This window comes from Scardinius erythrophthalmus (assembly GCF_964197995.2).
Source record: "Scardinius erythrophthalmus genome assembly, chromosome: 9".
Classification (NCBI taxonomy): Eukaryota; Metazoa; Chordata; class Actinopteri; order Cypriniformes; family Leuciscidae; genus Scardinius; species Scardinius erythrophthalmus.
The window spans coordinates 35358864-35371019 of record NC_138229.1 but is presented as its reverse complement, the minus strand read 5'-3'; the positions used below and the strand labels follow the sequence as shown (position 1 = coordinate 35371019).

Genomic DNA, 12156 nt, shown 5'->3' with positions numbered 1-12156 from the left:
TCCATTTTGTTGCAGCATTCAAGAGCTGTCATGTCAAGCATGTCAAGAGCTCCTTCCAGGTGTACCCAAGAGTGAGCTGGAACCAGCCCAACAGATCCCTATCTTACTAACATTTCGCTGCCAAAACAAAAGATGTGGAAGTGGTGGATTATGATGCCAAGATTTGTGTTTCATCTTTGACGTCAGTGCTAACTGGTTTTATTAATGTTTAATGACACGTCATTCTTTGTGTATCAATAATTGAAGACTTCAGATGCAAAAACCGTCTGACATGTTTTTTCTTTTAAATGAGCAGTTTTTGTTTTTTATTTGACTAAAATGCATTTCAATAACATTTTCAATAAACATTGCATTGCCATTAAAGTAAACTTATTGAATCTAAACAAAAGAGCCTGATAAAATGCTCATTTAAAATAAAAATAACACTTTTTTTTTTTTTTTTTTTTTACATCTGAAGTATTCATTTGACAGCTACTTCAATGCAGAACAGATTATCTGAGCTTTTTACGAGTGTGGTGCATGATGCCTTCATTGCTCATCATTAAAAAACATTCAAACAAGAACCTTCTCTCCTCTGCTCTTGCCAGACCAAATCTCTCATCAAGATTTATGACTCCCAATGACTTATTTTGCTTTTCATCTAGTAATTGCAAAATCTATCTAATAGAAAAAGAATGTACCTGTAATTGCTCACTGCCACTGAACTTGTGCCAGCCAGTATGTCCCCTCAGAAATTAATTAAATAAATAGTTAATTAAAGAAATGTCATGTCGGTTTCTGTGGACATGAGTAGATTTTTGACTCTATACTGGGCAAGCAATAACCAAATGAAACATGAATAATAGGGAAAATATTAATATGCTGGTTGAGTATGCTCAATATCTTTCATCAGCTCAGGAGCTTTTGTCTGATATTAAAAAGCCAGTATAGAGATTATGTATAATCTAAAACTAAAACTGGTAAATTTATTCCATTTTAGCACGATTATTACTGCCCATGCTTACAAAAAGCAAACGTAAATAATTAAGCCAGCCAGACTTACTTTCAAAATCTCTCTCTCTCTCTCTCTCTCTCTCTCTCTCTCTCTCTCTCTCTCTCTCTCTCTCTCCTGTTCTAAGTGAATGGGAGGGGCGCATAAATCCTCGGAGTGTATAAGAAGTGCCGTTCTCACAAGAAAGGATTTTACACAGCAACTTAGGACGAACGAAATGAGCTGCCCCAGAGCTGCTACAAAATGCTGGATGGACATCTTCTCCTTGGATGGTTATCATTTACCATTATAGTGCATCTGATCAGCTTGCCTGGACCGAGCACAGCTTACTTCGGGTAGGCAGAAGCTTTAAATGTTTTTTCAAGCTTCAGGTTTTTTAATGAATAGACGAAAGACAGACGTGAAATGATAAATCAAAGATCATAAACAAAAAAGACAGCGCAATCTAGGGGAAAAGTTATGTAAACTTCTCTCCGTAACAACCTGTGGAGTTGCGATTTAGTGTGAGTATTGTTCTCATAACAACGTAATGTTTGCATGAAGTCTCCAGTTAATAACTTATTTATAAATTCATTAAATATGCCCTTATTTACAAATGTATTAAATACTGCATATCGGGACATTTTATACATTTCTTAGGCTAATTCAGTGACGGGCAGGTACAAGCCGGTCAGGTTCGTCTTTTTTTCAAAGATGCTTGTAGAGGAATGAAACTAGACACGAGTTCTACACAGCTGTTAACAATAAAGCTACGAAGATCTCTAACCTGGTGGCCAAAACGTCTGTTAAGATCGCAGATAATATTTCTTCATCCAGCATAAACACTCGTTTTGGCACTCATTTTACTCCCTCACTAAGTTTAATTAGCGCAAGTTCAAGAATGTGTGTTGAATTTACAGTTTCCCCAGTTCCCCCTATAAACATTCCCCTAGCATAATTTTAATTGAGGTAATTGTGATACAGTGGGAACGCCTTTGGAATGTATTCCTCAATGACGCGTTCATTTCTGCTTATTGATATTCTTCCATTACGCGCCTTTAGCGGTCACACCAGAACTTCATGTTTCGAGAAACATGTGTTTAACTTTTAATCATCGTCTGTGAGCCATTGTCACTTGCATTAACAAGTTTTAAACCAGGTTTGTAGGGGAAAAGTAGCGAGGTTGACTAGTATTAAATTCTTATAAGGACACAAAATGTAGGCTATTATAATGCTGGTGTAAACATAATCCAAAATGTATGGACATACTCCAAGGACAGGTGGGCGTTTAATATTGTCCTGGTGTTTTAACCCAGTCTGGCTGGAACTGTAGTGATGTACTAGGTTTTCACATTCAACAACTTCTCAACAGTTCAAGACATTGTATCATTATTTCTCTTGGCTCCATGGTGAAGAGTGATGGAAGATTATATGTAAAAAGGTGTGCTAAGGAGAGGATATTGTTAGGGCAAATCAAGGGCCAGGGCGGGAGTGGCTCCCTCAGGCCCCATTGAACATTATGAAGCAGTAAACCGGTTTGTTGGGCTGCAGTGGTTGTAGATTGGGTCTAAGCCTATTCTACCCCCTCTTAGGAAGTCAATAAATTTAATAAATGCTGGCCTGTGTTAGCATGGGTGGGATAGTACTTCATATAAAGATTTATAGTCTCCATTATTTGATCTGAAAGATTGTTACCAATTGCAATTAGGCTCTTAAGAATATTTCCCCTTGTTTTTTGGCACGTTAAATGGAAAAAGATAAACTACAATGTCTGATAATGAGCAGATATGCAGTGTCAAGAGGCTTCGTCTAATAAATGCCTTGATATTTTTAGCATTCAATTTGTCATGCTTATGTGAGGCTAAATAGCCATTGTTTAAAAGTATTCACACTTTGCCAGTTTCAGTACTTTGTCTACTTTAATGGAAATTGCTTGTACTTCCATGTTATCAGGTCATGAAAACAAACTATAGGAAACTCATTAGTGATATATTTCGCTATGGCATTATGGGTGTTCTTTCTTATCTCACTCAATGAGTGTTCATTTTTGAATGGTGATATGGGTGTCATTTTCCAGATAGCTAAGAACTCCACAGTCAGTGAGATACAGTCAATAAACAAACTTAAGTCTTTTCAACCTTGCCATTCGTGCCAGAGCCAGCATGAAATCATTATATTTTGACATGTTGTCACACTTGCTTCTACTAAAGTGCAAATAAATACCTTCCATGAAGCACATGCCGCATCTTCTTGGCACTGATTTACTTAAGTAGAGGGTCAATGTTGCATACCCAATTTCCCCAGTGCGGTGGAGCATATGTGAAATCTAAACACAGTCTCTGTTTGACCTCGGTCTGCGTCTCTGAGGGTTGGGTGGGATTCCTTGCCTAGTTGAGCCGCTGCTGAAATTGTCATCCTGGCCACAAGAATGCAAAGACTTAGTTTTTTACCACCCGTCCCATCTAGCCTGTTGCGGCAGGTGCCCAATGTTTGTTTCTGCTGTATCTCGTTTAACAAAAATCCCAGGGAGACCAGGTTTGGATAGTTGGGGACAAAGTAGTGATAGAACATTGAATGTTCCTGAGAAACAAGGCAATACTAGGGCTGCACACTTTTTGTCTCGGTTTAGAGCTCACCTCAAACATCCTGAAGAAAGAAAGGGAAAGAGGTTACATGCTGGGAAAACATAAGGAAAATAAGCCCTGAATATCCATGGGATGAGATTCTTTTGTGCCTGGCTTTGACAAGTTTATGCAGATCTCCTGTGGAAGCCAGACTGGGGTACATGTGGGGAACTGCTGTCCCAAATGTGAACCTGAATCGAACTGAGGGAAGATATTTACGACTTTTGTGTGAGATGCTGGTTATTCCCACCTAAATTCTGATTCCAAGTATAAACCGAGGTGTAATCACGATGTACAAAGGGTCTACAATTTTTAAATATGTAGAGCCAAAAACGGATGCATATGATTTTTTATTGGATTTATTATGACGAATGAATTGTTTTTTGTGTTTGTCTGTTTTTTTGTCATTTAAGGTGCTGTTTACACCTGGAATTAAGATGCGTGTTGGTCTATCGGATCACAAGTGGGCGGCGCTAAATACAGGTGTTAACAGGGTCTAAAACATTTTGAGCTTCCAGAGGTGGTCGAAAACGCTTGTTTTGTCTGTTAGATCGAAAAAGATCTGAAAAAAAAAACATAGGCTACATTTGCCCGCCCATAGACCCTCCCCTTGAAGAAATCAGGACAAAAGTGGTTGAAAGTGGACAAAAGAGATGGATTAAAACACCAGGTGTAAACGGTCATATGTCTGCCTCGTCTACTTGTGATCCGATTGACCAAAACGCATCTTAATACCAGGTGTAAACAAGCCTTAAAAAAAGACTGGTGAAATTTACTTAGACCTATTAGCAAGAAACAATTCAATTGAATATCTTTATAAGTTGATAAGGTTAGATTTTCAGACACTTTTCTAGTAGATGATTTTTTTTTTTTTTGCTTTAAATGCGGCTGCAAGTTTGTTACTTACTGTACATGTTCCAAAGCCCTGCATTAAAGATGTTGGCTGCAACAACATGCATGTGTATGTACATTATAACCCTGTAATGAGGGCTCAATAATTTGGTGTTGTTCCGTCCCCCAAAACCCAGACAGAACAAGGTCAGAACAGGCCCAAGGCTTCTACAGTCTTTCTATAGGAAATACTGTGCTTCTAGCACTCAGCCTCTGGCCTCTTACATTTCTAGATATGCATCACTCGTCATGTAATTAATTTATCCTGATTTGGTTTAACTAATTAATGAGTCATGATTTGTCAGAACCTGCTCATCAATAGGTGTAGCAGTACTTGCAGTGCCTGATGTTTCCACCAGGGGGTACAGTCACTACTATAAAAGTGCTCGGCTCTTCAGTCATCATCTGCTCCTTTATAAAACCTTAGCACAGTGGGAAATGAGCGGTAAAACAGATATGAGCACCAAGAGCTGTGTGAAGAGTATACAGGGAGAAGGTAAACAGAGCAGCAGTTTTATTCAAAGGTAGTTGTGGTCAGTTTGATCTGTTTGCAATGGCATTTTTTGGCCACAGCTCACAGGAAAGCCCCTATACAGAAGCAGTTTGCTGCATAAGGCTTCAGATTTAATCTCTTGACTAGACTTGTGCTTGGGAATGTTGATGAGAGCTGCTGCCTGTGCTGTGGTGGATCGCCTTTCAGTGCCAGAGAATAGCAGTGTCTGCAACTGAAGATCTTCACGTGACCACTTCCTTCAGAGGCTGCATACACGCACAGACAATTTACTGAATCAAAATTAAAATGCCATTGTTAACATTTCACTTAACAGACACATAATGTAAAAGCACAACAACCCACCAAAGTGTGTATCATTGCTGGACAGCTTAACATAGTGTAACTTTTGTACTATAAACACACTTAAGATTACCAACATTTCTTTGGCTTTCATGACATTTCAAGTAACCACTTGAAAAACAGAAAATCCGTGTCTCTTAATTTCTACCGGTTTGTTTTTCCTCAATGGCTTTCTTGACAAGCTTTGAGAATGGCTTCTCCCGCAGGAGTCATCCCAACCCTGCCTTGATTATATGGTATTATTGCTCTGGGGAATGTCTCTAAATGTGTTTGGCTCACTTGCATCCAAACGGCTCAATATTCTGGTAGCATGGATCCAACCACAGCTTGGAGGTCTGCCTCAATTTTTTAAGAGAGGGCGGGTCCGTTCCTACCATCAGCTGTGTGCTTTGTAGATATGTAGGCTGTTGTTGGAAATGCTGTGATGGGCATCACAGACAGCAGCACAGACAGGCAAAACCGGAAAGCCAATATGGAATCTGAATAGCTTTTGGTGGTCACGGATTGATGAAATGACGTTAATTAGTGGCACTACCATGTCATGGGTTTTCCGTCTCCAACCACAGACTGTTTTCCTCCACAGAGGGCTTTGGGTGGACTGTGGGCCAAAATGATCAGTGACTACAGCCAAGATTAGATGACTAAAAAAACCATAAGATGACTGTAAAAACCCTGAGCTATGAACCATACATGCACATTTATTGCATGGACTGGGTGTTGCTCTCAAAACAGTAGGCAAGTCAAACCCAGAATGTACCTTGATGGAGTTCATGCTTTTGCTGTTTCATTGTGCTTGCATCAAACTAGGAGTTTTTTTAATTTAAGTTGCATTGCTTTTTCATTTAGTCCATTAGAGCTGCACTGCTTGATGTATAGCATGAATAAACAAAACAAACAGATACAACAACAGATCCTAGACTTTTTTAGGGGGGTTGTTTTTGCATGATTTTCCAGCGCTGTTTTTCCTTCATATTTAACTGAAATTTTTAACTGTAAAAAAAAATAATCTTGCATCACAATAAGTGTATTGTGATTGTCAAAACATTTTAGTAACTAAACTGAATTGTATTAGGTTTAGTGACAACATGTTACAATGTTTATATGGTACAATTTCTGGTAAGCTACGTTTTTTATTATTGCTTGAAACAAATTTCAGGATTTCAATTCAGTTCAATTCTTGTGATTTGATTTAATTGACTAATTTGGATAAATATTAGGTACACAAGATAGGCATTAATTTTTCTCAAGAAAAAAATCTCACCTAATGCTGTAAACATACAGAGAGCCCTATCAGCTGGTAATATTATTTAAGGTTAAAAATAACTCAAATTAAATATAATGCGTTTTTTATTATAATAACAACTTTATTTAATGATAAGAACAAATATAATAAATATGCAATATAGTAGCCTACACATGTTTAGCAAAATACTCTCTATAGCTCTTTTTTTCTAGCGTGCTATAGCCTATATTATGGTCATCAAATGGCTTTCCTGAGGTAAATGTTATGTGACAATTGTTCTCCAGCTGTTTTATTGACCCTTTCCGCGGTTGAAAAACACTGATTGATCGATATTATGTATGATGATACATTTTGGTAAGTTGTACTGTTTCTTTTAACTTTGTTCATTCGTGTTTATTTACTATTAGCTAGTAGAGATGATCGGTTCACGTGCGCTAGGGATCTTTCACGTCACATTTACAAACGCCAAAACGGTGTTTATTGTTTGAATTTCGTAATAAAATTGACAGAATCTGAGAGCTGAGATTTTTTTTTATATCATAAGTAACCTGCTCTGTCTAGTCTGTCGGTCTCCGTGTCCTCTTTGCTTCGCGATTTTTCTGTGCGTGAGAAAATGGATGTGTGACGTGAGAGCGTGTGAAAAGTGTCAATTGCGTGTGGCAGCTCTGCAGTAACAGTAGAAGGAAACGGTTTAATTTGAAACCAGGAAATTCTAAAAAAAAAACGGGACAATTCGTGTGCCGGGAAAGAATATAAATTTTCCGGGACTGTCGCTCAAAAAAGAGAACAATCCCTGGAAAACCGGGACGGGTGGCAACGCTATTGGCAACACTGGCTGTGTTCCTTCATCTTACCTGCTCCCCTGTGTGTGTGCGTCACCCTGGTAAAAGAGAAAAGCATGTTACCCAACCAGTATACCAGCCTGATCTCATGAAATGTGTTTCTATAGCACACATTGTGTGCAATTTACAGTCATGCTCAGAATTAATCATACCCCTGGTAAATATGATCAAAAATGGCTGTAAAAAATAAATCTGCACCCTTTATCCTTTTGATCTTTCATTCAAAAAATTGGCAAAATCCTAACCTTTCATTTAAGTAAAAGAATTGAAAGTGGGGGGGAAATCACATTATAAAATAAATATTTTTCTCCAAAACACGTTGGCCACAATTATTCATACCCTTTTATTAAATTCCTTTTTGCAATCTCCTTTTGCCAAGATAACTGCTCTGAGTCTTCTCCTATAATGCCTGATGAGTTTGGGGAACAACTGACAAGAGATCAGAGACCATTCCTCCATACAGAATCTCTCCAGATCCTTCAGATTCCCAGATCCATGTTGGTGCTTCTTCTCTTCAGTTCACTCCACTCATCAGTTCAGGGAACTAGGACGGTCATGGTAGAAGCTTCATTTTGTGCTCCCTAATACATTTTTGTGTTGATTTTGATGTTTGTTTTGGATCCAACCACGGCCCAGTATAAGATTTCTAGCAGAAGGCGTCAGGTTTTGATTTTTTATCTGTTGATATTTGATAGAATCCACAATGCCATGTATCTGAATAAGAAGTCCAGGACCTCCAGCAGAAAAATAGGCCCACAACATATAAGATCCAATGGTATATTAAACTGTACACATGGGGTAATTTTTATCCTTGTGTGCACCAAACCCATCTAGCGTGTTTGCTGCCAAAAAGCTTTTTTTTTTTTTTTTCATCTGACCACAGAACCCTGTGCCATTTGAAGTTCCAGTCGTGTCTGACAACTGAATATGCTGGAGTTTGTTTTTGGATGAGCGAGGAGGATTTTTCTTGAAAACCTCCCAAACAACATGTGGGGATGTAGGGGTTGTTTTATTTTTTTATTTTTTTATAGGCTTTCTGACCCCAAGACTCATCTAATCTCTGCAATTCTCCATCTGTGATTATTGAAGAGTCATTTGCCACTCAAACTTTCATCCTCACCGTCCATTAAGACAATATAGACTCACATCCTCTTCCTGGCAGATTCGTAACATCTTTAGTTGATTATAACTTCTTAATTATTGCCCTGATGGTCAAAATGGGGATTTTCAATTCTTTAGCTATTTTCTTACAGCCACTCTCTATTTTGTGATGCTCAACAATCTTTTGCTGCACATCAGAACTATATTCTGTGGTTTTATTCATTGTGATGGATGATTCAGGGAATTTGGCATTTGTGTTTCCTCATATTTAAACTCCTGTGAAACAAGAAGTCATAGCTAGACAATTTCATGTTCCTAGTCACCCTGGTGTGCTAAAAATGGTAAATATTAATGGGAATATACTTCAGAGATATTTTATTCATAAAAAATTCTAGGGGTATGAATAATTGTGGCCAACATGTTTTGGAGAAAAACATTTATTTCATAATGTAATTTCCCCCCCACTTTCAATTCTTTTACTTCAATGAAAGGTTAGATTTTTGCCAATTTTTTTTAAAGAAAGATCAAAAGGATAAACGATGCAGATTTATTTTTTACAGCCATTTTTGATCATATTTACCAGGGGTATGATTAATTCTGAGCACGACTGTATATGTTAAAATTAGTTTTTACTTGCATATGACACAAAGTTTTCTGGTGCATATGATACACACTTTATTGCGTGTAATACCCACTGATTTGTACTGATTTTCTTAATTTTATTTGCCAAGCACCGGAGGTCTTTTAGTGTTCTTCTTATTATTATTCCACTCTTGAAGTCTATGGCTATGGTGGCCCAGTAGTGCACAACACAATGAAATATAAAAAGCAAACATAAGTTCACAACACAATGAAAACAAGCCACAACACTATGGAATCAATCCACAACACAAAACGGAAATGCTCCCGACCACTAGGGGGTTCTTGGAGCGCGGTAAAGTTAGCTTTCCTTGCCACTGTTTTATAGAGTCGGCAGTCTTACAAAGATATGAACATCAAGATTAACAGTATGTAACCATTGTAAATCGCCATGAAATAATAATTCAAAATCACTTACGTGCATTATAGCTGACTATTTATACCTGAGAATGCTTTGATGTGCTACCACGACGAATGATGCCTAAGGGAACGTCTCCTAATTCCACCAAGTGGTTAAAACGTATAATTTGTATTAATTAAAATGACGTTATGCAAAATGCCGCTGCAAAATTCCTCAAAGGACAACGTAAATATGAAGTTACTCCAATTTTGAGATCGCTGCATTGGTTACCTGTGCATTTTAGAATTGAGTTTGTTTTTAAAATCTTTAAATAATCTATCAACGAGCTATTTGTCTGAGCTACTCTATCTATACAATCCCATACAAAATCTGAGGTCTGGTGATAAGAGACTTCTCTCTGTCCCTAGATAGCGATTAAAGCGTAGAGGAGATAGAGCCTTTGCTATTGGCGGCCCTAGGCTGTGGAACAGCCTTCTGGCGTTTATCAATCAGCACAGGCTTTAACTGTTTTTAAATCATCTCTTAAAACCTATTTTTTTCCATTGGCTTTCAATTCACTGTGAGCTTCTGTCAAGAATGTGTGGTTTGCCCTGTGTTTCTTTGTTTTGTTCAACTCTTTGGTCAGCTGTGTTTGCTGTTTTTATAAATGTGCTATATAAATAAAACAAACATGGATTAATATTTCATGTCGATATACAATGGATACGGTTTAAACTAAGCGTGGTATTGATATCTTTGTTAGACTGCTAACTCTATAGAACAGTGGTAAGGAAAACTAACTTTACCGCGCTCTGAGAGCCCTCCAGTGGTCTGGAGAATTTCTGTTGTGTTTTGGCTTGATTCTGTTATGTTGTGAACTTATGTTTGCTTTTTAAATTGTGTTGTGCTTTACTGGGCCACCGTATATGGCAGCCCATAGAACCATATGGTAAAAAGTTGTGAAATTTGGCACACAGATAGTGGAGTCTGAACAATAAACACAGCAAATTTGGACTCTACCTTAATCCCTCAAGCACCACCAACTGTCCAAATTTGCACTAATGTTTATGTTAAAACCTAATGTTAGGTTAATACTGACCCGTAAGGGCTTCAAACAAAATTATAATTTTTTTTGCTGATTCCTTGGATCAAGATGATTGCACCCTATGACGTTATGAATTTTTTTCCGCCATTTTGCATTTTCTGAAAAAACTACATTTTCAAACTCCTCCTAGACCATGGCTCTGACTTTCACAAAATATACAGATAATTTCACAGGTAATCTTTAGAACATGCCAACAAAAAGTTATGGAATTCAAGTTGATTAGTCAAACCATTCTTAAATAACGCGTGAAAAAATTCGATGAAAAGCATGCCAAAATGAACATGAGGTTACCTGAGGATTACCTAAGGATACCTGCTAGTGTTCAGGAGATATGAAAAATGCCTTTTTTTCACAACTTCAAAATTGGTCTCTTTAGATTTGGCACAGCATGCCAAGTCAAATGATACTAAATTGTGGGTGTCGGCCATTTTTAATTTTGTCGTAAAATGCTGTATTTTATGAAAGCATTAGTGTATCATTACAAAACTTGGTGTGTGCCATTGGCACCACGCCTTGAAGGTAGTGAAAAAGTTGAGACAGCGCCACTTTGTGGTAAAATTATAATGAAATTGAAAAAATGCTAATAGCTTTCAATTACTTTGGTCTAGTTAAATGAAACTAGTGTTGATTGATCCATTGGGTCATACTGAGAACAATGATACCAATTACGTCACATTTGGTTGAAATTGCTGTCTGCCATTTTGAATTACTTTGAAAACCTACTGTACTTTTCAAACTCCTCCTTGTCAGTTGTTCTGATTTTCACCAACGTTGGCTCATATCATCTTCAGACCATGTCTTAAAGTTATTTGAAACTTTTTGATGGACCATTCTTGAATAATGCATCAACAAAATTGTTGGCATGATGCCAAACTGAGGCACTGTCCACAAGAACATGGCTATTTTCAAAACCGCAGCTTATTCTATGCGGTTTGGCTGTTCGTTCACACACTCACCTCACACTGGCCACACAACATCAATTTGAAAATAGCGCCACCTATTGGTCAAAAGTGATAAGCAATTAGTATCATAATAGTGATTGTATTTGTGATTAGTTTTTTATTTTTTTTAGCCATTTTGCCTAATATAATTTAAAAATGTCTTTACTCATTATTGCAGTTGAGTCTATGGCTGCCCATAGAACCATGTGCAGGCTTGTTTCAACAGCAAGCACTCCTGTGCACAAAGCATAGTAGAGCATACTGAAAACACACTGGTGCTCCACTGGTGAGCCATGCCTTTGTGCCTGAGGTTGTTGTGTGCTGCGCTGTGCTTCACAATCCCACTCTTCTCAATGGGGACAACGTTGAGCCAGAGGATGATGAAGACCATGATGATGGCCCCCCTGAACCCCACAACCTTGAAGCAAGAGTGGAAGAACATGTGCGGGACAATCTGGCTGCCGCTGTGTCTGCTCCAGACATTTGTGTGCCTGCTCTACCTGTAAAACATTTAAAAGTTTTAAAATTCATGTCAGCATTCTGTTTCTTGCCATATTTTATTTCATATTTTTACAATTACATGCTAATTTTTGTTGTAGCTTTATCA

General features: G+C 37.8%; 1 protein-coding gene across 1 annotated transcript in view; it reads left to right on the top strand.

Moving 5' to 3' along the window:
* Positions 1–1121: 1121 nt before the first annotated feature.
* wnt9a (wingless-type MMTV integration site family, member 9A) overlaps positions 1122–12156 on the top strand; it is a gene marked incomplete at its 5' end in the record, with an annotated part of 51391 nt that continues 40356 nt past the window's right edge. Inside the window, 3 exon segments of the mRNA XM_081374191.1 lie at positions 1122–1145; positions 1148–1195; positions 1199–1326. Coding sequence (XP_081230317.1) covers positions 1122–1145; positions 1148–1195; positions 1199–1326 — 200 coding nt within the window.